The sequence below is a fragment of the Cryptosporidium hominis genome, assembly GCF_000006425.1.
Source record: "Cryptosporidium hominis TU502 chromosome 3 CHRO013049, whole genome shotgun sequence".
NCBI lineage: Eukaryota > Apicomplexa > Conoidasida > Eucoccidiorida > Cryptosporidiidae > Cryptosporidium > Cryptosporidium hominis.
In genome coordinates this window covers 1-27070 of record NW_667413.1, presented here as the reverse complement: position 1 = coordinate 27070, position 27070 = coordinate 1, and the positions used below count along the sequence as shown (strand labels likewise).

Genomic DNA, 27070 nt, shown 5'->3' with positions numbered 1-27070 from the left:
CAAAGGATGAAATCTCATCTCTTCTTATAGACTCTTCACCTCAAAATATCAATAAATTTGTGAATTCAAAAATGACTCTTTTTGCCAATAAGATCAAAGAGTTATGCTACAAAGAACCTCATGGATCTTTCCTCTGTGAGATTAAGACTCAAATTGGACTTCCGCCTTTGAAGATTTATGGAAAAGGATCAAATATGATTTCAACTTCTATTTCAGTCATGAATCCTCCTAAAGAATTAGGACAAGGAAATCTTTTAGTGTTAATGATTGCAACTCCATCAAGATCTTCAATCAAGTGGGAAAAATTGGAACCACAGTCTCTGCTTTTCTTAAGCGTGTTAATGGGTCCAAAATGGGAAAGAGAGCTTAAAAGATACACTCAACTTTCCATTAAGTATTTCCCATACTCTGGAGAGTATATTAGACTAACTCCTCCAGTATTTAAGATAGAAACTAAGGAGAGTATAATTCAAGAAACTTCAGATTTGTTGGATTCATCAATTTCAGCTTCTATTTCGCGCTCCCCAAGCACCAAAATGTCTAAGGCTTCAGTACTTCCAGGAGTATGGCATGAACACTTAGGAAATATTTCAATCCAAAAGCTCGTGGATTTCTCAAAGTTTGTTCCAGATAACTCAAACTTATTGATTAACATTGTTTGGACATTAGCTTCTGCTTTTAATTCATTATGGGTAGGAGGAGTGGAACTTTGTCAAATAGACTTAAAGTCCATATATGTTTATTTAGGAAGCCAAAACCAACAGAGCTTGAATATGGGAAAGATTTTAGATGAATTTCTTGAATTTGGGCCAAATGAAGAAAACGTACATTCACTAACAAACTTTGTTCTCCATACGTTATCTCCTCCTTTGATTCGGTTTAGTGAACTTGGGAGAAGTAGAGTACACTCTGTGACAGAATCGTCAATTGAAGCTTCTCAGTCCAAAATAAATGAATGCAATGATCAATTGGAGGTCATGAACATCTTTAAGAATATATTAAGCTCAACAGACTTATCTGGAAGGATTAAAGGCCAAAATCTTGAAACTATTTGTCGTGAGATCTCTGAAATAGATCCCACTAAGCTTGACTGTAGCTCTTTGGCTTGGGCAAGGGAAAATAGTAGAATTCCTAATGATCTTGACAAATGGCCAATTACAGATATTCCAATAGTTTCTCCAACTCTCAAACAGCAGGAAGTTGAAATTCCGACTTCTGTTAATCCAAATGAAGAGTTTTCAAACCTTGAATCTAAATATTCGGAACAAAGCAGAAGCCTATTAGAGTCTGTACCACCAATTCCTGTCTATATTCCTCCATCTAATCCATCCATTCCTCCACCCATTCATCAATCTGTTCATCAACCTACTCCCCCATCTATTCCTGCTTCTGAACCAAGTGCAAAGGAAGTTGTGACAGAAGAGTCTCAAAAGAAAGAATTCTCTCCAGAATCACCTCCATCCGAAGAATCCGAGGTTGAAGGAACATCCACAAACGAAATCTTTGATCAAGCCTCTGTGGATCAGGGTGATTCTTCGGTATTTGTTACAAATCCTATACTACCACCACCACCTCCTACTAGTACTATAGTAAAGCCTTATAAACCGGAGGATCTAAATGAATTTACTCTAGTCAAGGTTCCAAAAGGGCAACTTATGAATCTTCATATCTATCCAAGGATTACAGGAAATCTTTCAGAGCAGAGGAAATTTGAGATTAAAGAATTACTAACAGCATTAAAAGGAGTTGCTGAGGAATTGATATCTAAGTTCACTTCCTGGTCAGCTTCTATTTCAAGAAAACACTCTTCCATAGTTCCAGATGTTAATTTCAAGCCATCCTTTATTTTTGTTCCTCCTACACCAAATAATAGAGCTGACTCTCCGAGAATCTTAGAGAAAGAATTCTATATCCATGAATCTGTGTTCTTATTCGCCAGAGAGGAACTTCAGAGAATTGAGCTTCCTATGCAACAAATTAGAAATGAGGACCTGGTAGAGGTGAAAATGAGCAGAGCAAGTCTTGCTTTTATTAACAATAATAAACAAGTTCCTCCAAGTATTACAATACCTCAAGCTCCTAGTTTTCCAGATATTAGACCCAATATCTCTCCAATCTCCCAAGCTCCTTCCTCTATTGGAGGGGTTAATGATAATGAAATCTCTCGTTTAGTCTCAAATATTGAGAAAGAACCCAGTAAATACAAAGAGTCTATAGAAAATACTCAGAGAAGCTCAGAACTAAGTAATTCTCTTGAGAAAAAGTCCGATATTAGTTTATCAAGTGGAAGTTTAGGTCAAGGAAGTGAGTCTTCTCAAAAAGAAATGAGTTCTGAGTCAGTTATAAAGGAGAATTCGGAAGCAAATGTCTCTGAATCTCAGAGATCAATATCAACAAAGCCAAATTCAGAGTCAGAAAATATTCAGGGATTATCAAATGGACACGAACATGGGTATAGCACAGATTCAAGTATTACAAAAGGCGAACAAAATAATTCTAACTCTCTAGCACAAGAAAATAGTCCGAATTTAGACTCCAATTCTCAAGCAGAAATGTCTAGCCTCAAGTCTGAATCATCTTTGGATTTTGGATCCAACACTGACTTATCAAGTTCAGACTCAAGGTCAGTCTCAGGGTCTAACTCTGGAGAATAAAATTTGAAAAGAAAAAGAGAGGGAATAAAAGAAGGGAATAGAAGAAAGGGGAAAAAAGTATAATTTTAAATTAATAATATAAATTATAAACATGAAATATACCGGGATTAGTAGTGAAAATTAACTCAAAAACTTAGCCATAGAAAGAATATAGTAGTCTTAGAAATATCAGTTTAACTTTAATTATAATATAATCACTTAATTAAAGAAGTCTTTTTGTTAATAGAGAAGAAGTAGGTAGAGTTATGGGAGTTCCAACGTTTTGTGTATAATAGTATAAATATAGAGAGGATTAAGATGAAGGAATTGATAATAATTGCAATAATAGTTGGAAAGAAGAAGTTATCTTTGTAGTTTCTATGAATAAAAGAGTCCCAAAGATTGTATACTAAGGTAAAGAATCCTGCAATTGTGGAAGAAATACCTTGAATTGAATTTAAGTGAGTATAACCAAATGCGGAAGTAAAGAGACTGAAGGAACATCCAATAAAGTAGGAATAGCAGAATACACAAATGACAATTCCAAATAAATGTGATAAGAAGCAGTACGGAATAAAGTTGGCAAAAAGGACCAAAATTAATAGAGAAGATGCAACAAACAAAACCAAAAATAAATAGATTCCCATTAGATCTACAAAGATACCCACTAAAATAGCTGCAATAAATGTAGTTCCAAGCAAAAGACCAAATATATTTATAATAGATTCAGAGTATTGTAAGTCTCCAGAAGTCTGATCAAGTAGAATTGATTTCATATTCACAGTGAAGTAAAGCCTGACAAACCACATTAAAGAGTATATAATAGTAAAAAGAATGGTTGGAATAGAAATAAGCTGCTCTTTGAATGTTAAAGTCCACTGATAAGGAATATCTTCTTTACATCTATTAACTTCAACAATCATTTGACTATTAATTAATGAAAGGCGCTCCTCATGATCAAATTCAGTAAGAGAGTTCATGATTTGAGATCTGGAAATAGAAACTCTTGTACAATAGTCAACAGTTGGAGTGACAAAAGGATGTTTAGGAATAATAAAGTAGAATCCAATCATCCAGAGAATTGAAAAGAAACAATTAATAATTATAATGAATTGTGTAGGATTAACTCCTAAATAATGGAAATCAATACCTTTAGAAGAAATATAACGAACCAAATTAACCATGATTTGCATATAAGCGAAACTCATTCCAACAGAACCTCCCACCATTGCTACAACAAGATGTTTCTTTGAATCATAAAACACAGAAATAGAAGTCTTTGTTAAAGTTAGAAGTTGTGTAGAAATTCCCCACAAACATATTCCAATATATGGAAAGTAGAACCAAGTTTTATCCAAAAAAAAGCAGAAAATCCATCCCATAATGTGAAATGCTGCTGATAGAATAGCTGTATTCCTATTATTAAATAAATCCACAAAATAAGCACCCAAAACTCCTGATAATAGAAGTGAAGATGTACCAAGAGAACATAGACTATTCATTGTAGTTAGCTTGAAGTCAGGATCTAGCCAGTAATATGCATCGTTATTCATTAATAATTCCTTTACAGCAGATGGCAATAAATATGGTGCTCCCACCATTGGTGCGGAAACCACATAAAATAATAATAATGTGGTACTGGAAAATCCCGACTTGGTTTGATTCTCACAAGTAAATGGTTTTTCCATCATATTTGTGTGTCTAGCTTAAGCTCCTTTTTATGAATCCTCTTGACAAAAATTCTTTATTTCGTTTTTTCTTATATAGTGGATACCGTGGCGCCTAAACGATAACGCAGGAATGCTTGCATTAATAGATTTAGATCCAAATTAGATGATTTTTGTTAAATTTGTTAGGAGAAAACTTGGAAAAAAATATAGAATTCATGTTTAGCCACAGGTTTTCTTTTTGATGAAATTGTTTCCATTATTTCCCTTAAATAAATACTTTCTCTAGTTAAAACCGTTTTTTTCCTTTAACATTTTAAATATTACATAAATAAAATACGCACGCGGCGCCATATTTTTGGCGCCAAATCCAAAGGTACCATTGTATTGAGACGGTGGGAAATGAAGAAGAAAGGAGGCAAAAAAAAAATAACGAAAATATCACAAAATGAAAAAATAGAGAAATCTGACATTGCAATAAGAAATTAGAATTTTTTTTTAATAAATAATTTTTTTAAAATTTTCTTTTATAAAGAGTTATAATGGCTAGCTCAGAAACGGATAAGCGTAGAGCTTCAGGACGAAGAGGAAGCCTTGAAAGTGGCAGAGGAGATTCTCTTGGAAAAAATTCAAATGAGTCAAATCCAGGAGTGTTCAGAGAGATGTTCGGAACAAAGGAAAATCCTACAGTTATTCCGTTTAAATCCATAATTAAGAATCCAAAGATTTATTTTCCAATTATTGCACTTACAGCAACTTTAACAGCAGGTCATATTCAAAATCCAGATGCAACCAGAGAACTATTCTTTAAAAGTGGTGGATTTTCTTTTGCTCCTGAGATGCTTGAGTCAGGAGAAGCTTTCTTTACTATTAACAATGTTATGTCCGTTGCTAATGGAGCAGTTTTCATTGGTCATATGATTGCAGGTTCTATAATTGATAGATTTGGTTTACTCCCATGTGCATTGATAGGTCATATTTTGTCTATTTTTGGATACACCTTAATGTTTTTATTACATTTCTCTTCCTATGCATATTATTTTGCTGGTATATGTTTTGGTATTTCTGTATCATGCACTTTTGCATCCAGATCCAGATTTATGCAGATGTTCCCAAAGGTCAAGAACACTGTTGGAATGCTTCTTACAATTGGTATGGATTTTTCTCTATTATTCCCCTTACTTCAAGATAAGCTTTCAGAACTTGTTGGTGGTACCAAGACTGTAATGACTGGTATGGTAATTATCCAAACAATAATACTCATTCACCATGCATTTATATTCCCATATGGTAAGCTACCTGATAGAATGGAATATAAAAACTCCAATAATTCGCGCAATCTTGAAGATGAAACCACTGATCTTATTCAAAAGGATGAAACTGAAGAAATTGAACAAGATGGAATTCAAGGTTACAGAGAACTTTCTTGCATTAGGAAGATTTTCTCGCTACCTTTCATTGCCTTCTTTATTTATATGTTATTCTTTGCCTTATCCAGAATTCATTACCAACTCTTCTTCAGAAGTACTTGTTTGATGAACATTAGTGACCAAGTGAGTGCTAAGAAAGCTGCAGATTATGGAAATGTTGTATATTCATTAGCATCTTACTTATCTCTTGCTTGGGGTTACATTGTAGATTATAATGGACTTATTATCACAATGCAGTACCAAATTGCATTACTTATTGGAGCTTACTTCTGCGCAGGATTCAAGTCTGTGAGTAACATTATCCCTCAAATCTTATCCAATGTATTTGCTGGTCTTTATACATGTTTTGCTAATTCTTTAACTTATAGTTTTGTAGCTGGTGTGTTTGGCTACGAAAGCTTTGGTGTTGTCCAGGGTTTAGCTTCTCTTTCAGCATTTGCTTCCCTTATGTCAATCAATTACTGGCAGAACTTCCTGGAGAACGTTTTACAAAGAGATTACAATCTTGCGAATAAACTTATCATGTATGCCGCCATTGTAATCCTTGTAATTTTATTCATATTAAGAATGATTTACGTTAGAAAAAACAAGTAAATCTTAGATAAAGCCTTGGAATTGATCTTCGAAGCTTTAATATTTCCAGTTAATTTAGTGTGAGAATTATCGGTGTAATAGCTCTTTGCTTGTAATATATATGACAATATTTTCAAGTTGTATTATTCGAGAGATGTCGATTGGTTAATTAAAATTTGCCAATTACTTCTTAAGATCAATAGAGGTTTTCCGCATAATAGTCGTATCAACTCATTAAGAATTTTGTAATATACTGCAGGGTATCTATACTTATATTTATACTATATGTAATTTATTTGTACTTTATGTAGAACCGATTTTTGTTCCTACTAACACGTATATAGTGCATGCATGCATTTTAGATTAATAATATATTAAAAAAAAGACTACTAGTTTCTAAGAATAACCCTAATTATTGAAACTTTTGTGATTCTTACTTTCTTCTTGAGCTAAAATTACATGATGGAACCCCCATGAACTGCTCGGCTGTATAACGTTTAAGTATCTTGCATGCTTCTAATAAAGCTTGCTTTTGGTCGATAAATCTACAGGGATATTTGTCGATTTCCTGATGTAATCTTCTAGTTTTTTTGTTAACTCTTTTAACTCTACATGATTCCCACTGATGGACGCTTCTAATAGCTGCCTTTAGTTTGCTAAGCTTCATGTTATAATACTTAATGAGCGACCTTATATTATTTATATCATCAGGCTTAACATCTTCACTAAAAATCTTTTCTTCTTCCGGTAGAAATGTTGGTGGCTTAGCAGGAGCAGTAAGCGGGTCTAAAATTCTAAAATCTAATAGACCTATATCTTCATATGGTCTTCTCTCATACTTTCTACATGGATCATTTTCATATTGGATTTCATGACTGTTCATAGAAATTGTATTTCCGATATCAATAATTTTCATAGAAGTTGGAGTAACTGCAGCTAATTCAAGCATTGTATTAATAGTCTTCCATTTATCAGAACCAAAGTTTGGATCAATGGAAATCATAATATTTCTAGTATGCAAATCACAATGGACTTTATTACCATTTTGTAACATGAACATAGCGGCAGTATAAAAAGGAAGCCATATTCCTCTAAGCATTCTTCTATACCATCTACCTACCTGTGCCTTTTGCTCTTGGAATTCCTTCCCAATTAATAAATCATGTAATAAGTTTTCATCCTTTAAAACAACAATAACCTTAATATAAGGAATGGCATCCAATTTTTCAATGAAAAGCATTTCATTAAATACTTCGTTCCCATTTTTATCATTAATGACATAATACTTGGGATGGAGACTCACTCTGACTTCAGGAGTTTTAGAATTTGCTTTATAGGAATAACTTAATTGAGAAATCCTCATAGCTCTCTCCAGTTCATTGTAAAGTCTTGCAGGGCGAAGGTTAAAGTAGGTATCAATTTTTGCCAAGATATGAAAGGATGTGATTGGTTGTACTTTGCTTCCCACAGAACAGTCATATAATTTTTGAGCTAAATCAGGGTTTTTTGGATCCCCCTTTAAAACTTGATTACGTGGGAGTACTAAGCAATTTTCCATAACAGAATATTGTAATGTTGAAGTAACAAAGAGTATTGCATATACAAGAGCTGAATTTGCTCCTTCCAAGTTCAACTTCCAATTCACCAAAACAGTTTTCTCAGAACTACCCTCTACAGCTTTTTTGGTAATTTGATTAATTTGTGGAACAGATACAACCTTCTGATTCTTATCACTTTCACATTTCAAGAAGAAGAATTTCTTTTTGCTTTCTCCTTTAAGAACATTTTGTCCATTACAAATCTCCACAACTCTACCTATACTATGTGCTTTCATTGGATTGATACCTCTCAACTCCTCAACCGAGTTTATGCCTTCTTCTCCAGCAGAGTTGGACTCCTTCTTCGAGGAGTCTGAAGAGACCTTTGAAGTACCTTGAGGAGTTAATCCAGATCTTTTTCTTAGACCACTTTTGTTTCCAGATCTAGAATCGGCAGCTTTGACTATTGATAATTCCTGAATTAAAGTAATCCATAGTATCAGTTGTAGCAATAACAGAACCAAACCGAATTCCTTCACAAAATTCATTTTAAGCCTAACTAATAGACATAAATTTACTATTATTAAGCTTCCATATAAAATTCAATTATATATTGATTTTGAAAAATAATATTATATGCCATTCACTCTAAGATAACAATCCTGTGAACTTGTTTCTGGTTAAATTACTAAAAAAATTCTTTTAACAATTTATTATCTTAGTTTTTTTGTATAATTTCGCTAATTAATCTTTGTTTTTAATATTTTCATTTACCTTTGATTTCCCTTTTAAACATGCGTGCATAAAAGTGTTTTTTGGTATGTGTGACACACACCAATCTTCTCAACAACGGCAAAAATAACAACCTTATTTGTCAGTATTCCTTTTTATTCATTCATTCCTAACTTTTTTTTCTTATATTTTAAGTCTTATTTATAATCCTTTTCAAAATATTAATCTAACATTTATTCTATTAATCATGAGATCTCAAATTACGCGCCCAAATTACTAGATCATAATAAAATAATATACAAGTTGAAAGAAAAAAAAAGGAGCTATCGTTATTCAAACTCCCAGCTTACTTTTTCTTTTTCTTCTGATTTTGTTTTTAATTCTCTCAAATTTAACCATAGTCTCTATTCTAATATGGTTGCATATGATTCTTTTTCGTATTTCTTCTTATCCCACGTTAATTGATTATTTCTATTTTGTCATTCCCGCCAAAATGTTGACTACGATACACACTGCATGCACACCGGTATTGAATTATGAATTTTTTTTTATTAAAAAACTTGTTTAAAAGGTTAAACAAAAAAAGATAGTTGCAAGAAACTGGCAAACTAACAAAATCTAAAAAGAAGAGAACTTTAAATAGCCAGAAAAATAGTTGTAGGAGTGCAGACAAATATAATTGAATCTAATAGTTGAAAAATGCTACTAAGTTGCAGATATTGAAGTTCCAGAAAATCAAATAATGTTTGAGTTAAAATCCTTATTTTTGTTTTTGGCCTTGGCTTTACTTAGAAATGCTGCTGGAGATGAGTTTTCAGACTATTCTATATTTCAAATCCCCGAAAGCTCTACTGAGCTTTCAGGTGGTAGCCTGGGAATGCTAAATTTTGACCAAAAACAATCCCTAGAGGACACAACTTTTGATACGCAAAGCCAAGTTCTTCCTGACCATTTTCAAGATCCAAATGAACCATCAACAATTGGTAATATGATTTCCGAAAATAATTACTCAGTTGAAAGAAAAGAAATTATTGGATCTTCTGATAATAAATACAAAGAAAGCCCATATTCAGAAACTTCTATGTCATCTAGAAGAGGAAAAAGATCTCAAAATATTTTTTCCATCAATAAAATCTTGTCAAAGTACTCAAAAGAAGAACTTGCATTGCTTAATGAGTATTTGATATCATTCTCTATGCTCCTAAAAAGGAGATTTAGAAAATTCATCTTCAAAAAGTATAGTCCCTCACGAATTAGATCTCAATTTGCCAAGATGTATGTTGATAAGTTTGGAGGAAGCAAATCTAAGGCTTTACTTAAGCTTAGAGAGTTTGAGAAAATACTAAGTCTCAAACATTCTGCTGCAAGAAGACTTTTTCATAGTCAATTCAATCTTTTAATATCAACACTTAATTCAGCAGAAGTACTTATTTATTTAGCAGAAAAATGGAGGTACCAACCAACTTATATTAGTGAACCTCTTCTAGTTGTAACCAAAAGCTCTTACAATAAACTAATGAATCTATGTAAGAAAAAATCAAGAAAAATCAAAATTGTACTTGTCTCAGCCTCTTCTGAACTTATTCCAAAGAAATTCCGTAAGTCAGATCTAAATGATTCATTTCAAGAGCTTTCAAAGTTTAGCAAAACCATTCATTCCTTCCAAGAATCTCTTTCTTCTGGAGGAGCTGATTCCAAATTAGCCTTGGGAACAACTCAATGCAATTGGGATTCTTCTCGAAAGAAAAAAGCTAAATTCACAAAAAGTAGTCTTAAATGCTTTTTCAAGCCTAAAAAGCACTCATTCTTTCATATCCATTACTATGATATCACGAATACTGCAAAGTTCAAATACTTAATGCAAGTCCTCCTCAGGTATAAGCCTGATCCTTATTCTCAGAATGCTTATCCTCTCATTATTATACCGGTATTAATTGGGATTCCCCAAATTGATAAAAATGGGTCCATTTTAGGGCTTAATTCTATTACAGAAGTCACAAAAAAGAAGAGAAAGTATGGAAAATCCTTCAATCATAAAAACAAAAAGAAATCTAACAAGAAAAAAAGAACTAAACTCGGAAAATAGTGGAATTTTCCCATTTATATTTGCTATTTTTTTTAATTATTAATTGTCAATTTTGATATTTTTGTGTGCATTTCCACTGAGCCCCTTTAATTTGTCCTTTCATATTTTACTGTGGTGTACATTTGTGTGACTTATATATAATTTATTAGGAAATTAATTAAAGTGTGAAAAAATACTGAAATATTGTGCTCTATTTCTTGCACAATACTTTGTAACAAAATTCTCTTTTAAATATAATTAGCATATGATGAGACAATTATAATTATAAGGAAATAGATCAATTTTTGACTAATTAAGATTATATTCACATATGCAGAGTATAATTTAATTGGATTCTCAACAAGGTGATACTTTTTTATGATTAAATCAAAATATTGGTATTGGACATTAACTTTGGTTCTCCTGATTATTCAGGTGGTTTTGGGTCAAAATGAAAAGTTTAGTAGATTAGTAGCTTCTTATGCTACAGGAATAGATGAGATATTCTATCCATTTATTCCTCAATTATTTCTGATGATGGGTAGAGAGCAGGTTATCTCAAGTTTATTTAATTCTTTTGATGTTGTTATTGAGAAATATCCAGGAACAGCAAATTTGTGGATGTTTGAAAGTATTAAAGGAGAAATAAATGAGATAAAGAATTCTATGAAAGAAAATATATTGAATTTGGGAGACAAATACAATATTAAATTTACTGGAGACAATAAATTTAAAAGTTTTCAGGATTTTCAAAAAGATCTTTTGATTTATTTTAAAGAATTTGGTTTAGAAAGAGCATTTAAGATCCATAATGAAATTGAGGAAATAAGAAAAAAGCTAATGGATTATAAAACTTTAAATAATGTAAAAATACTTGAAAAAGTTGAATATAGGTGGAACTTTTTAATAAATATATTAGACTTTGTAGATAAGAACGAAGGGAATAAAAATGGTGAGTTAAGAAGAAAAATTAATCAAAGTATAACAAATCACTTTATTATGATGGAGACCCCAAAAAAAACTGAGTTTGATGTGAAAAACTTTGATTCAGATTTCTCAAACGAATTTTGGGATGGTCATTTAAGCAATTATAAATTATTGGCTCTTTTTCATGAATATAGTATTCAACAGATAAACTTGTTATATAAACAGAAATTGATTTGGCTGAGAATTCATTTAACAGTAGGAATAATAGATTCGGAAGGTTTTCTGAATAAAGTACATAAGTCAGCAAGTAATACAATGGTACACTCAATTTCATTAACTTCTCTTCAATACTTATACCAGATTAAGGATAGAATCGACTTTTTTTTATTAAATGAATCTTATTTGGATCAACTACTGGATATTTACGATAATTTATCAACAGCAATGAATAGGTGGATGGGACAGACTTTGGTTTTGGATGATTTGCAATATTTATATACTCATTTGAAGATTGAATGTTTAGACATTCGAAAAACATTAATAAATTTTTTTGATAGGATAAAACAATATGGAGAGACAGATCTGATAGTGTTGGATAAAAAGAGCAAGAGGAGTAAGAAATTAGGGAAGAAGAATAGTGGATTTTTAACTCGTTTACCAATAGAATGGGATATTTCAACAAAGCTAGAGAATGATTTATTATCTTTAATAAAAGAAATTGAGATTTGGAAAGGGAAAAATTATCCTAAAGTAAAAAAATCTGGGGATATTTTAATTTTTAGAGATATGATTACTTCAAGAGTAAATATGGAACTTGAGGAGGAAATTAAAAAGAACGATAGCTTATATGAGGATCATACTGAGTTTAACCTTTATTTAGAAAGGATAGAACAAAGATATATGACTTTTGTGAGAAAGTCAATCGTATTTTTGGATGAACTTAAGAGTACAAGTAACGACTGCCAGACTTTGTATTTTTCAGCATCCCAAGCTGGAACCTTGATTTATGAGATCGTAGCAAGTGAAATATTAAAAACGTCAAACCGTTCGGGAAGGATTAATATGAACTCGAGCAAACAGCTAAAAAGCTTAATTAAAGATTTAGAATTTGTGAAGGAATCAATAGATACAGTAAAGAAGACTGAAGAAGATAGCGATGCTACTAATATTCTTGGAGAATCAATATCCGATGAAGACTTTATATATGTTCCTGGAACAGTTGGGAGTTTTAAAAAATCCCAGACCACTAGTGGTTATTTGATATTCAGGATTTCAGTGATTGTGGGTCTTTTAATTGTGGCAATCATATTGTATATTTACAAGGATAAAATTTTGGTGAAAAAGTTTGATAATTCTGAGGAAAGCGAGATATACGAAAGATATTGTTCAAGGGTATCTTTGGACGAGATAGAGTTTAATTCCTCGCAAAATGGTGAAAATAAAATGGTTATGAAAAAGAATAAGTATTATAAGGTAGATAATAAGTCTGGGAATATAATTTTAAAGCAGCAAAAGTGAGGAGTCTTTTTTGTAAAAAAGTTTTGTGAATCTAGTTACAATTTCCATAATTAAGTAGAAAATGTTTCCTTAAATTCAATTCTTATATAGAAATCGAATAGTTCGACTGTTACCTTCCGGCGATTGAAAGTCGCTTAATAGTAATTTATAATCTTTTAATTTGATCAAATTTTTTTCTCAAAACGTTTATTTAGAGTCTATTCACTATTCATTTCTTAATAATTTTCTGAGGGACATATAGAACTTGCATGTACCTGTATTTTTGCATGCATTCAAGGTAAAAAAATACAATGCATGCAAATAATAAAAACTGGCGGGCAGAGGAGGAATTAAGAATGTTAATATATGTTTATAATGATTAATAACAAATAATTAAATAAATGTGGGATTCTAATATGAAAGAACTCATTTTCTGAATTTTAAGTTTGAAACAATAAAGAAAATGTGTCAAAAAAGTAGTTTCTTTGGGAGAGGTAAAGTCGAAATTTCTAATGGATTTTTCTTTTGTAGAAATATGCATGCAAGAGGCGCTTGAGGACAAGGCGTAGTGAGGGGGAAGAATTTAATATGCAATAAAAACACAAAAAAAGTAATTTGTTGACAGAACATGAAGAGGTGAATTTGCAAAAAAGATGGACGTAATAGAAGCAGGAGATGTTGTGGAAAAGCCATCTCCAGATGTTTTCCGCTCAAGTAGGCAATTTTTGGACTCTGAGGTGAAGTTAATAGAAGAGATAAAACATAATTTTTTGGATACAGTAGGTTATATGGAATTTCGAAAGTTTAGCAGAAAACACCAGGGAGTATTTAGAGATGTTGCAAGGGCTTGGACTTTGATTTTGTTAGTACTTTGTGGATTTTTCTCAAATCTGCTATTTTTTTCTTCATGTCCAAATTTGGGAGATATAGCAGCACATGGGTTATTTTACAAGGGATATAATTTGATAATATTGTGCGTGGAAATCGGAATGATAGTGACTACATCATTTTGGCTGCTAATGACTCAGTTCCAGACTGGAGTAGTTTACTCGTTCAGATTGAGCATTTTATACACAGCTATTACATTTCTATTATTTATTTTGAGGACAACAATTTCAGATTCAGAAAACTCAACAATTCTACAAAAATGTGACTATATTTTGAGTAATGGAGAGTTGATCGTTTACAATATAATTCCACTCATATATATTACGTTACAGTTCTTAATTTCTTTTGTTTCATTTTTTTACTCAAAACTAAGACCAATCATAGCTGTATATTACTTTAAGCATCCTTGGTTCCTCAAGTCTTGGAAATTTGTAAATATTGAGCCTGTAGAGTTGAAATTACTTTCTTTTGGAAAGAGGTTTGATGGGAGCAGAAATATTAGTCCGAGGAATACAAGTTCAAAGTACTGTGAAAAAAGCGAGTCAGAGGACAAGACGAGCTCTGAAGGTATGAAAGGATATTCAAGCGATACAAAAATGTTTTGGGATACGGAAAGTGATAACCAGAATATCAGATTAGCTTCTGGTTATTTCATTGAGATTAAAAGGTTTAGTGTAAGAAAGCTACTGAAAAAGTTGAATCCGATAAGATTGGATTTGCTTTTAACTTTTAGAACAAGAAAGGATAGAGGTAGAAGACCAAATTCTTTGAAAAATCAGGGATGCAGCATAAATAGTTGGTATTTGGGAGAAATTAATGAGGAAGGAAGGCCTCATGGTTTTGGAAGATGGAGGGAGGATGATTACTACGGTGAGATTCTCGTCGGGTTTTGGAAGAATGGGCATCCTGTTGGACCATTTAAAACAAGAGAGTGTAGATCAGGGAGTGGCTTTATTTGTTTGAAGCTAGGATTCTGTCGAACGGAGGCAAATTTGACTCCTAATCTATATGGTTATGCAGATATTGAATGTAGTGTCTCTGGTCAATTCTTTAGAGGGTTTCCTTTATGCCATATTTATCCGGCTCCGTCAATAGGAATGAATAGAAGCGGATCAATCTTTGCGAGAATTGGGGCTAAAGGAAAGGCAGCATTAGATGATACAACTCAAAAGGGCAAGAAAATGGTTGGCGCAGTGTTTAATAGTTCTTGGTTTAAGAAAATAAGGAAAAAAGACAAAGATAAGAAGACCACACTAGAGAAGAAGGAGGGCATTTTAGATTCTAAAAAGGTGGTTAGGCTTAATTTAGATAATATTGAAGGTAATAGTGATAAGATGGAGTCAAATGAATTAAATAGTTTATCATTTGATATACCGTCAGGAAATGAGCAAAATTTAAAGGAAGTAGAACCCAAACTGTCATCAGGGATGTGCAAAAGTGAAATGAATTTAAGCTTACAGAAAAAAGGAGTTCACATGATTCGTAAAGTTAGACAAAAGCTAAGAAGGAACCAAAACAGACAGGACAAGGAGCGTGATTTGTCTCTTCTGTGGGTTTTCCAAAATTTATCCCCACATATTCCGATGTTTACAATCCACCCTAAGAATGAAGTCACTATTTTGGTTGATGCAGAAAGGGGTTTGTATATTGCCGGATACTTTCCAGTATCAGAAGTATTACGTTATACAAAACAAACAGGAGCGAGGCTGGCTTTGAACAACCAGGATCCTGAGAGTTTACTAAGCGAAAACAACCTAAAGAGTACAATTTTGGGCCCGAATGATGCCATTAGTGGGCTTATTCCGTTCTCAAGCTCATTTTCGAGCTCCTCCATTATCAAAGCTTCTCAGCATCCTCTAAATAGGCCTCAAGACAATAGGTACTTGGAATCTGTTGAAGTTAGGGTAGTTGATAGATATTGCAATGATTCCGTCTTCTCAAAAGATGTTTTAGATGAAAACCAGGATAATACCATATACTATCCAGAGTTGGAAGTCAAGAATTGGATTCATAGCGATGGACTTCATGCAGCTGAGGCACTGATATTTATTCATGGGTATAATAACACAATAATGGATGCTTTAAGGCAAGTTGGACAGATGATTGCTTTTGGCAACTTTCCCTCGTATATCAAACCTATGGTATTTTCTTGGCCATCAGGAAATTCCTTCTTAGAGTATTTCAAGGCTAGAAAGAGTGCAGAAAGTCCTCACACTCATAATTCACTTTACCAACTCATTTTAGGGTTAAAGAATAGAGGAATTCGACATATCCACATTATGACTCATTCAATGGGAACTAGATTATTCATCCAGTCGTTCCCTAAGCTTTTATCGGAGAATCTACTTGAAAGATGCGAACAGCATGATCATAGATCAAGCATTGATCCTGGAAATTATTTGGGTCTTCGTCATTCTGAGACTCAGTTCGGAGATGAGATTAATCCAATTATTAATGAAAAGGTTCAAATCGTTTCAATGACTTTCTTAAATCCTGATTATTACTTGGATGACTTTATTAACAAAGCTTTCCCAATGTTAAGGCAATACTGTAATTTAATTACTATGTATGGTGATAGCCAAGATGGTGCTCTAAAGTGGAGTGAAATCATTCAGGGTAGGAGAGCTCTCGGCTGCAACGTTTTTGGATTACATTACGGAGCTATCGGGAGCTTTAGTAAGAGAATGAAATCCCAAATCAACGATCTTGACCAATATAGAGCTTCTGATGTGGAACTAACAGGCAGCTTGAAGAAGACAGTTTCTACATCAAACATGGCCGTCTATGGGGATGAAATCAACTTCTCTTCCAATCAGAAAATAGGAGCAACAGGATCAAAATTGGATACAGAAAATCACCCTAATTCTGAGAATAGAGCTTCACAAGAATCAAAACCAAGAAATGATAGCGCATTATCTCTCATTTACCCTTCTAAGGTCCTAATTAACAGTTTCAACGCCTCTCAAAGTCCCAGGCAAGGTTCTCCAAGAGCAAGTAGTTCCGGAATTTTGGATACTTCCAGTCCATATGCAAATAGACATACTCCTGAACAAAGATTCAACTATTTAGATATGGATGTAATTGACCAGAGTTTCATTGAACAAAATGTTGGGACAATGCGTCATAATAACTGGAACTTAAACAGAGAAGTCATTGAGGATTTGAGGGAACTGGTGGTGAGCAGGAAAAGAGCTTACCAGAGATCTACCAGGCTAGACAAACGAGAAGGTAATGTTTGGGTCTACAGAATTGCTCCTTCTTGTGTCACCTCCATTTTCGACTAGTTTAAAGCTTCAGATATTACCTTTAATGAGGAAATTACTGCTCAAGAATCTCCAATTTTTACAGTTATTACATCAATTTCGCCCAGAATGAGAAATAGTTTAAAACAAAATAAACAATCAAGCATAATTCTACCTACATTTCACAACTCTTCTCGGAAACTGGGTGACATTTTCTCCTTGTTCACCTAACTGTTTCCCATAGTACTCTACAAAATGAGTACATTGACCCTTGCTAAATCTCAAACAAATTAACCGAGCTAAGCAAATCCAAGTTCAACCTAAGTCTCACATCTTTAATAGTCCAGACAATTTTTAATTTGTAATAACAGTGTCAATTCCTTTTCATCCCTACTCTTTCTCCATACTTTCTCTCTTTCCTCCATTTCCCCTCTTTTCTTCCTCTTTCTCCAAATATTTCCTTCCCTGAAACCTAAAATCTCTAAGCCCAGATCTAAAAATTAGGTGGCGGATCTAACGTTTTGGCGGGAAATTGCATGTAGGTCTGGAGAAAATAATTGAGAAAAAGTGAAAAGTGCAGGAAAAAGATAATGAAAGCGTTATTCCTGGCATTTTTAATAATTTTTATAGAAGGATGGGGTGGGGGAAAGCTGGTTAGAGTGGAATCTCTAAAAACAAGCCCAAAAAGGTATCAAGAAAAAGAAAGGATTCCATCTCGTTTGTCTCCACCTAGAGAAGAACCTCCGGTATTTGAAAGATATTTATATTCCTATCCAAAAGATTATGGTCATTACTTTTTTAATCGAATTAGTGATTCCAATTACTGGGATCGTATTAATGGAGAAAATAAGCAAATTCCAATTGAGGGTTGGCAATGGGACAACACATCTAATAATTGGTTATGGGGTCCCTTAAGAAACCAGGATGGTACACCATTACTTCCTTTGAGTCCAGAATTAGAGGCTCCAAGAGCTTATGTAGGCCCTACTCGTATTTATGGTCCAATTCAAGTCGATGATTTACCAATTCCAAGAGTTTTAGATATAATTTGTAAACCTTATGAGAGTTTAATAGGTATTAGAGCATGGTTTCCCAATCCTGAAAGTAAAGGAAGGAAAGATCTACGTGGAATTCAGTTCTTATGTTCTTCTCCTTTAGATACAAGAGTAAAAGGAGGATCTAAACATTCAACATGGAGTAGGATTATGGGAAATGTTGGCCCAAATTTGAAAAAGTACACTGTTTTGACGCGTCCAGAGGATCCTTTTGTCAAAATTAGGGTTTTTGTTGAAACTTTAAACCCAGTAAAGCATCAGTCCCAGAGAGAGTTAGTTATACCAACCTATCAAGGTCCAAGATTAGTGTATATAGATAATCAAGAAGAAGCATTGGAAAAAGGTCCAATATACCTCATTAGAAGAATAACTTTGAGAACCAAGAATAATCATCTGAGTTTCTTGGGTAAGGCAGGAGGTAATTTACCATCAGTTGTAGAGTCTGCTCCAGAAGGATATGAGCTTTCAGGATTCAGAATCTTGATTTCAGGATATCCAAGAAGTAAATGGAGGGGAGCTGACTTTTCAACTTTGGCATACAGAAACTCCATATCTTTAGGATTTCTCTTCTCAAAGACTGAGGATATACTGTCTCGTCCTCAAGTTATTTATGGTAGAAGAGGATACGATTTCCAAGATATTAAATGCGATGGGAAGATCACAGGATTACAAGGATTTTTTATGGGAAATAGAGGCCTGGTCGGTATTAAAGTTGAATGTGACAGAGTATGGCAGGAAGTTATTTTGGGAATTACAGAAGGAACTGATTATAAGGCCTTGGTTGGGAGTATGATTAGTGCTGTGACTTTGCATTTATCACCAGAAAAGTTTATTCAAAGTCTGGTGGTATTCTCTACAACAGGTAGACAACAGAAGTTGGGTGATGACTGGGTTACTCCTACAATAAGATCCTCTAAATCAGAGGGGGGAGGAAGAGGAAAGATTCTACAAGGAATCTTTGCCGAGTTGGACAAAACTGGAGCTATTTCAGGAATTGGTTTCCATTGGAAGAAGCCTCCAAAGCCGGGTCAGGCAGGGGATAGGGAGGATTATGGTAATTTGGAGGTTTCTGAATCTCCCTTGGAAGGAGGAGACACTGGATCACTTGGGAATTCTTCAAAGAAGGAGATTGTTCCAAGAAGCTCCTTCTATGGTAGAGTTGCTAAGGATTGTCCAATCCTGGAAACCAAATGTCCCACAGGTGTTCCATTGACAGGTCTACGTTTAATTATGAGAAAGGGTGAGACTCAGCCAAAACCCTTTAAAATGTACTTAGTTTCTTTGGCAATCCAATGTGGAGATGAGTTCTTTAAGCCAATTGGGAATCCAAATCTAATAGAAGCAGGTAAGAAGAGGACTTATGATATTCTGATTCATGAAGAGGATCCAGTTGTGGATTTCAGGGTTTATCTTGGTGATCTTGGTCTTCCTCATCTTTTTGATCTTCGTTTCAAACATGATGTATTAAGTAGTTATGAATTATATGGATTCAGAGTTGCTATGATGATTAGAAGTGAGAGAATTGGTGCGATTGCTCCTCTTTATAGGGTTGCAACTCCTATTGATTTACCTCCAATTACTGCAAAAGACATTAGTATTCGTCTATTTGGAGCTGTTAGACCTGAATCTGATCCAGATGTGGTAGTACTTGAAACATCTTGTCCACCTGGAATCCCTATTACAGCTGTTAGGATGTGGTTTGTAAGGAAGATTGAGGGAAATAATATTTTCTCTAGGTTAGTTGGTCTTAGAATTCGTTGTGGATCTAAATGGAGGAAGACTAAACTTGGAAGTAGTATGGGAGATAGATTTGAAGCTGAAGTGGAATCTGGGGACTTCTTCTCGAGATCTTTTGTTGAGAACCAATCTGAGAAGCCTTTCTATGTGAGTGGGATAATGCTGGTTACTTTAGAAAATAGAAAGTCATCTTTTGGTGAGACAGGAACAGAAATCATGAAGAAATTGGCATCAGGTGATGTTGAATCTGAAATATATGGATTTATTGGACAGGAAACACCAGAAGGATTAGTTTCCATTGGGTTCCTTGAGAGAAAAGCAAATTACGATGATTATCCAACATTTAATGATATTGAAGTAGCTCCATATCAAGTTTCTGCTTCAGATATCCAAGGAGAATCAGAAGATTCTTTGAATGAGGAAAAGTTAATAGAAAGTGGAATTGTGAACTTCAGGCCTGGAGAGGAGTGGTTTGGACGTAGAGGATTAGGAGGATCTCATGCAGAAGAGACTTTCTGTGCTCCTGGAAGCAGGTTAACTGGTCTTTTGGTACATACTTCAACAAAGATTCCTCATTCAATTATTGGTTTGACCTTAATATGCGATGGTAAGCCATTAAATCCAGTTGGAAGTACTTTGGGAGATATTGCCAGGTATGAGATTCCAATGAATGAGCCAATAGAAAAGGTTGAAGTTGTATTGAATAAAGAGGATAGATCACTAAGTAGATTAAAACTTTTCAATAGAAACCATATGAAGAAGAAGATGGGAAAATTACATGATAGATTCTTGAGTGGATTTGATGTAGAGATAAGAAAAGGAATGATAACAGCTTTATCAGCAATATATACTAACTTTGGGGATTCTGGTCCTCCTCCAAAGGTAAGAACAGTACTTGGATCAAATCAAGTAGGGCCAGGTTCAGCCCCAATAACTGATAGAAATACTCCATGGGGTCATGCAAATGCAAATGGAGATGTAAGTACTGGAGATGAGTATTCGTGCGAGGAAGGAACAAAACTTACTCAAATAACTATGGCTTATAAGAGGAACTCTGTAGAACAGAAACAAGAATTAATAGGTTTGAGGATTACTTGTAATGATGAAGATTATGAGCAAGTTGGAATGTGGGATGTTTCAGATAATAATTATATTCTTGTAGAGGAGACCTTTGGACTGAGGGAAAAAGAGTTTATAATAGCAATAGGAGGAACCAGAATTGATAAAACTCATAGTATAGGAAAACTTTATTTTGAGACAAATCTTCTAAGACAGTTTGGGGAATGGCAGCATTATTATGTGGAAGCAAAAACAAGAGGAGATGGGTTGTATGGATTTGAATTGTTATTTGAGAAGACAGGAGATTATACAACTCCAATAGCAATGCTATTACCGTTGTTCAGACCAACTTCAATGGATACAAGGAGTGAAGATTTGGAAGAGAAGAAATATAAATCTCCATTTGAATTACCAAAAGGAGTAGCAGAGTCATCAGAGGAAGCAAATGAACAAGAAATGAGAGGAATGTTAAGTTCTCCAACAATTGTTACAGATTGGATTGGATTAGATGTTGGAAGCTTAGAGATGGATGGAATTTGGTGTAAGACTTCAAGGCTAAAGTTGGATGGAAGGATGACTTGGGAAGATTGGAGGAACTCAAGAATGACAGGATTGAGAGTATATAATGATGGAGACCACATTAAAGGAATAGCTCTTCAATGTGGGAATTCTTGGTTAGAGGAGGCAAATCTTGGTCTAGTTGGTCCGAAGTTCCATTTTGATGAAATTAGTGATTGTTTGGAGAGTGATGCTGATTATATAGAGAATATTGAAGTTGCTATTGATTCTAGAGGTATTCCGGCAGGGTTTAAAGTATTTAGCCACGTTAAGAGGCAGAAGAAAGTTTTAATTAATAATAATTCTATGGTAACTTGGCAATCAAATGTTCCAGATTCAGGAAATCACTATGCTTCAGGCATTCATGTTGAATACGATCCTGATACTAATATTATATTCAGAGTTAGAATAGTCTATCGTCCAATTTCAATTGCAGAAGACCCTGAGGAAAATGTCGGGTTTATATTTTAATAGAGGTTTAGTAATCTTTTGCTAAGGGAGAATGAAAGAAAGAAAGACGAGGGAAAATAGAGGTACCAAGTTGAGACATGGTAGAATTGAATTGATTTTGTTCTGTATTTTGTACTATGGATGACCAATTTAGTCCAAATAGGTGAATACTCTAACTGGCGCGCATTTCCTGTTATTTGCATATATGCATGCATGCATGGACTTGTAAGTACATATTTTCTCTTATTCTTATAATACTTGCTAGTATGGTTATGTATTGTTTATTCTTAAGGTTATATATTTATATCTAATTTTAATTTTGGTTTTATATGTTTTTTTTCCTATTTATATCATAAATATATGTGAATAAGAAGTGCTAGTAGTATTGATAGTAGTAGGTAGTAGATAAGGAAGAGGGGGGAGAGGTAGGCTTTGACAATTTCATAAGAAGAGAAAAAGAAAATCAGACCATGCATTAAACACTTGACTTTATTCAGTCAGTAAAGCCTATTGTATGTTCTAGTTTGGTATTTTTCAAAAAGAGCTCCGACGCCGGGAATCGAACCCGGGTCGCATGGGTGAGAGCCATGTATCCTAGCCGACTAGACTACGTCGGAATCCGAGGTATTCATTATTTTAATTAGTATAGTTGAAATATCATGATGTCTACTTAGGCGGTAAATTTCTGCAAGTTATATAAAAATTTTACTACCTCTAGAGAAAGAGGTAGTAGGCGGGAAGTACTAAAGGCTTAGAATGACAATATTAAAATGGTGAATAAAACTTAGCAAATAGGGAAGAAAAAAAAAGGAAAAAAATTGAAAAAAAAAATATTAAGGAATTTAAATATACAAAATTGACCTTTAGAGTCAAGACTTAAATATCTCTAACGGTTGATTAAGAAAACATTGGTGTAGACGCTATCACTTGGAATAAATAAAATTAAGGAATATATCTATATGTATCTACTCGTTTAAATTTAAGAGTTTAGAGCATTATATAGAATTAATTTAAGTTTCATTTTTTTTGGTAATAGGCCAACAAAACGATAAAGAGATTATTATTGATTTATCTGAAAAAAAAGTACTTAATACAAAGAAGAAATTTGGATTTTATACTTGAAGGATATTCATTTAAAGTTTTGTTTGGACATTAATTAATATTTTAAGATAAGTAGTAATAAGTTTATAATTGATACTGGTTGGATAAATTTATGTAATAATAGAGGAAAGAAAAGGGTATTTAAAGGAAACCAATAGAGAATATTTTATTTCAGTTTAATATTAATAATAAAAGAAAATTTCCTTTAATTATCAAACAGTTAATAATAAAGTTTAGATATTAATGGAGCAAAATTCAATTGTTCCATACCATAATGGTAGGAACTATCCTGAATATGGCCAGTTAACAAATTATTATCCTAATAATACAAATAATAATGGAAATGATTCAAAGTCTGCTCCATATGAGATTCCAGGATGTCCAGTTTTCAGTGTTTTCATAGCAACAGTTGTTGGTATTTTATGGCTTTTCTTTGCATTAACATTACCAGCATACCATTATGCAAGAGTAGTTTTTCCAATAGATAATTATATTGACTTAAATTTCGGATTATGGACAGTACATGTTTCTTCAAACTGCGATTCATTTGTTAGTTTTGATGCAAATAAGAAGATGTGTAGATTTATAGTTTCAAGAATGGATAATTTAAGTATTTCGGATGCTACAAACTTTATTTGTAGTCTTGAAGCTGGTACATTACAACTTTTAAATCTTGGTTGTAATAAATTCCACTTATTAAGAATTGGTTCATCAGTTATCATGACAATGTTTATTTTATCAATCATATTACTATTCTTTGCAGCAATCTTTTTATTAACATTTTGGTTCTGTTATCGTACAAGACGTGTGAGACAGAGTATATTTATGCTTCATTTCATTTCAGCATTAACATGTGTTCTTGGTATTGTTGGGTATCTTCTTGTTGGTGGTCTTACTATACAACCATTTAGAGATTCTTCAATGTTTGGAATAGGTAGTAGTATGTTTGCAAGACTATTCTTTGTTGATATTTCAAGAACATTTGATTTGTCAACAGGTTTTGCTTTTGCTGCTTTTGGTATGATTTGGATTGTTTTATTACCTCTATGGTCAGTTTGTGCATTACCATCAGATATTTGTGTGGATGCTATTGAAGTTATTGAGGATACAACATACGAGGAGGAGGAGTTAAAGAAGCTTTTGGGTTATTCAGGACTTTTTGGACAAAACTATGGTAATGGACAGTCTGCTGTTAATAACTCCTATTATCAGAATAATCAAAACCAGAATTATTATAATCATCAATATCCTCAATATTATCAGGGTCAACAGAATCATAATCCATATGGGCAACAATATCCTTATTACAATCAACAATATAGAGGTTATTAGTTGCAATTTATTTTGACTGAGTAATTTGGACATTAAGGTTTCTATCTTTTCAAGGCAAGACAATTTCTTTCTTTAAAAAGAAAATATTACAGCAAAAATTCCGTCTTTACTATGATTCCTACTACTTTATTACCACTACTTTTACTACAACTAATATTACTGTTACTACTACTACTACTAATACTAATACTAATATTATTATTATTATTGGTAATACTACTTTCAATACTATTACCAATGATAATTCAACAAATAGCATCAGCTGTTTATAGTATTAATATTATTTCAAAGCTTTTAATTCCATTCCCACCCATTTTTATCCATTTCATTCTCTCTATTCCCCTCTCAATAAGTGGATTTATGTAATAACTTTAATAAGTTCGTTATATATCGAAAAATAAATGTGTATAATCGTTGTACTATTGTTCGAGAATATTAGCAAGAATTATATTAAACTGGAAGAGAAATAGTAGAAGAAGAAAGTAAGAATAGAGAATGAGTTAGAATTTGATAGTATGTCCAAGATTTAGTTTATATTTCTATATTATACAATTAAAATCTATGAATTTTACTAGTTATTTTTCTATGATTATAGTTATTTTAAAGTTAAAATAAAATCTTTTACTTGAAAATTTTAACATATCTCATATATTCTATTTGTTTTATTCACTAGATTTACTTTCTTATGTTATATTACTAATCAATTTTTGAAAATGCGAATTTATATGGATACATGCGATTTGCATGCATCCACATAAATTCGCATATACCGTTTAAAGAAATATGGTAATTACGTGTCAATTTTTCTTTTTGAATAATCTTAATGGTATTTTTAATAGTATTAGTATAAGTAGTAGAAATTGTATTAAAAATTAGAAATGTTAGTGTGAATAAAGATATTAATAAATTATTATTAGTAGAAATAAGTGGAAAACAAATAGTACTAAAATTGTAATTATTCTGATTAAAATAGTTTTTTTTGTTTTTTAAATAAATAAAAAAACTTAAGTTAAATATTAGATTTAATAATTAAATAAATGGGGTGGATACATATAATTTTAATATTTCTAATCAATAATTTAATGATTAAGTACATGTAAATAAGTGGTTATTTATTGATTAAATTAAATTTTTTCGATAGTTCTTATTTTCAATTCTATTTTAATGAGTCTTTAGAATTGATTTCCAGAAAGATTTCTGAATTGGATGTTTCGAAATTTGATAATTAGGACTCATAGTACTATTATTATTATTATTATTATCGTCAATATTTTCAAGATTCTCCTTCTTTAAAGTGAATAATGTTGGTAAAACATTGACTTTATTTTCATCTTTTACTTGTATATTTACAGTATTAGCAGTATCCTCAACTCCAAGTGAACTAACAGCTAAAGTTGTGGAAAGTCTTAAAATTTCATTTGGATTATTAGAAGCAGTTTCCAATTTAATATATGCAAATAATGAGATATTGCTTTGTACTAGATCAATATCAATAATAATTTGATTTTTATTTAAAGGAAATAATTCAATTGGAATTTTAAATTTTGAAATAGTACCTACAAAATCATTACTTTTCTTTTTATTTACTATTTTATTTTCTCCAATTAATCCTTTTTGATTATTAAAATATTTTTTAATGCTAGTTTGTATAGTTGTAGTTTTTTTATTATTTACATTAATAGCTTTATTAATTCCATCTAAAGTAGCTTCCATAAATAATGGTAATTTATTTGTATTAGTATTATGACTAATATGTGGAGCTATATCATCTAATAATTTATTTACCAAAATAATTTCGTCTTCATTTAATATTAGAATATATCTCTGTGTTCCATCTTCACTTGATGTTATATTATACATGATAAGATAATTATCTAAATCAAAAGAAATTTGTTCTTGTTTTGTTGTGTTAATACTTTCAAGTTTTTGATTATTATAATGATCATCAATTAAAATATGATGACGTTTTTTATGTAGATTTTTTGTAATGATTCCAGTATTATTTACTGAATCTATTTTCATTTGATCTTGATTGGATTGTTCTTCTATTTCATGTTGATTATTTTTTATGATCGTAGAGTTGTTTGAATCATTAGTAATATTTGAAAGAATAGTATTATTAAAGCTATCAAATTGTGTAGAATTTTGTGTAATATTTGTTATAAAGTTTGATTCTTTGAAATATTCCTCTGTATTATTGTTTAAAGATGGGGTATCTTTTGTTTGATTGGTCACTTTTTCCTGTGAATCTTTGATTTGAAGAAATTCTGAATTTTTTCTGGTATTTTTGTCCAAGGGTATTCCTCCATTGACCAAATTTCCAATATTTGCAGGAATGGTTGTATTTGCGGTAAAGTTACCAGTTGAAGAATTTGAATCTTTGATTTCAATTTTTGGTATTTCAATTTTTTCTTTTTGTTTGTCCTTATTTTCTTTTTTCTCACCCTCCTTTTCTTTCTCGTCCTTTTCATCTTTCCCCTTTTCGTCCTTTTCTTTCTTTTCATCCTCCTTTTTGTCCTTTTCTTCTTCCACCTTTTTATTTTCTTTTTTTTCCACCTTTTCGGTCATCTCTTTTTTATCCTTTTC

At 32.5% G+C, this 27070-nt stretch overlaps 10 protein-coding genes and 1 non-coding gene across 11 annotated transcripts; 7 read left to right on the top strand and 4 right to left on the bottom strand.

Moving 5' to 3' along the window:
• The first annotated feature begins 71 nt into the window (after positions 1-71).
• On the top strand, positions 72-2654 carry Chro.30071 (hypothetical protein). The annotated part of the gene is made up of 1 exon (XM_662597.1): positions 72-2654. The coding sequence occupies one exon, from the start codon at positions 72-74 to the stop codon at positions 2652-2654; it is 2583 nt and encodes an 860-aa protein (XP_667689.1).
• Positions 2655-2848: 194 nt separating this feature from the next.
• Chro.30072 (hypothetical protein) lies at positions 2849-4324 on the bottom strand. Its single annotated transcript, XM_662596.1, has 1 exon — positions 2849-4324. The coding sequence occupies one exon, from the start codon at positions 4322-4324 to the stop codon at positions 2849-2851; it is 1476 nt and encodes a 491-aa protein (XP_667688.1).
• Positions 4325-4842: 518 nt separating this feature from the next.
• Chro.30073 (hypothetical protein) lies at positions 4843-6324 on the top strand. Its single annotated transcript, XM_662595.1, has 1 exon — positions 4843-6324. One exon carries the CDS (start codon positions 4843-4845, stop codon positions 6322-6324), a length of 1482 nt encoding a protein of 493 aa, XP_667687.1.
• Positions 6325-6736: 412 nt separating this feature from the next.
• Positions 6737-8389, bottom strand: Chro.30074 (hypothetical protein). Its single annotated transcript, XM_662594.1, has 1 exon — positions 6737-8389. One exon carries the CDS (start codon positions 8387-8389, stop codon positions 6737-6739), a length of 1653 nt encoding a protein of 550 aa, XP_667686.1.
• Positions 8390-9315: 926 nt separating this feature from the next.
• Chro.30075 (hypothetical protein) lies at positions 9316-10659 on the top strand. Its single annotated transcript, XM_662593.1, has 1 exon — positions 9316-10659. One exon carries the CDS (start codon positions 9316-9318, stop codon positions 10657-10659), a length of 1344 nt encoding a protein of 447 aa, XP_667685.1.
• A 357-nt stretch (positions 10660-11016) lies between these two features.
• Positions 11017-13083, top strand: Chro.30076 (hypothetical protein). The annotated part of the gene is made up of 1 exon (XM_662592.1): positions 11017-13083. One exon carries the CDS (start codon positions 11017-11019, stop codon positions 13081-13083), a length of 2067 nt encoding a protein of 688 aa, XP_667684.1.
• A 632-nt stretch (positions 13084-13715) lies between these two features.
• Chro.30077 (hypothetical protein) lies at positions 13716-17234 on the top strand. Its single annotated transcript, XM_662591.1, has 1 exon — positions 13716-17234. The coding sequence occupies one exon, from the start codon at positions 13716-13718 to the stop codon at positions 17232-17234; it is 3519 nt and encodes a 1172-aa protein (XP_667683.1).
• A 548-nt stretch (positions 17235-17782) lies between these two features.
• Chro.30078 (hypothetical protein) lies at positions 17783-22072 on the top strand. Its single annotated transcript, XM_662590.1, has 1 exon — positions 17783-22072. One exon carries the CDS (start codon positions 17783-17785, stop codon positions 22070-22072), a length of 4290 nt encoding a protein of 1429 aa, XP_667682.1.
• A 523-nt stretch (positions 22073-22595) lies between these two features.
• On the bottom strand, positions 22596-22668 carry trnE. Its single transcript has one exon. It is a non-coding gene; the product is annotated as a tRNA-Glu (tRNA).
• Positions 22669-23395: 727 nt separating this feature from the next.
• Positions 23396-24484, top strand: Chro.30079 (hypothetical protein). The annotated part of the gene is made up of 1 exon (XM_662589.1): positions 23396-24484. One exon carries the CDS (start codon positions 23396-23398, stop codon positions 24482-24484), a length of 1089 nt encoding a protein of 362 aa, XP_667681.1.
• A 1161-nt stretch (positions 24485-25645) lies between these two features.
• Positions 25646-27052, bottom strand: Chro.30081 (hypothetical protein). The annotated part of the gene is made up of 1 exon (XM_662588.1): positions 25646-27052. The coding sequence occupies one exon, from the start codon at positions 27050-27052 to the stop codon at positions 25646-25648; it is 1407 nt and encodes a 468-aa protein (XP_667680.1).
• Between the last annotated feature and the right edge of the window lie 18 nt (positions 27053-27070).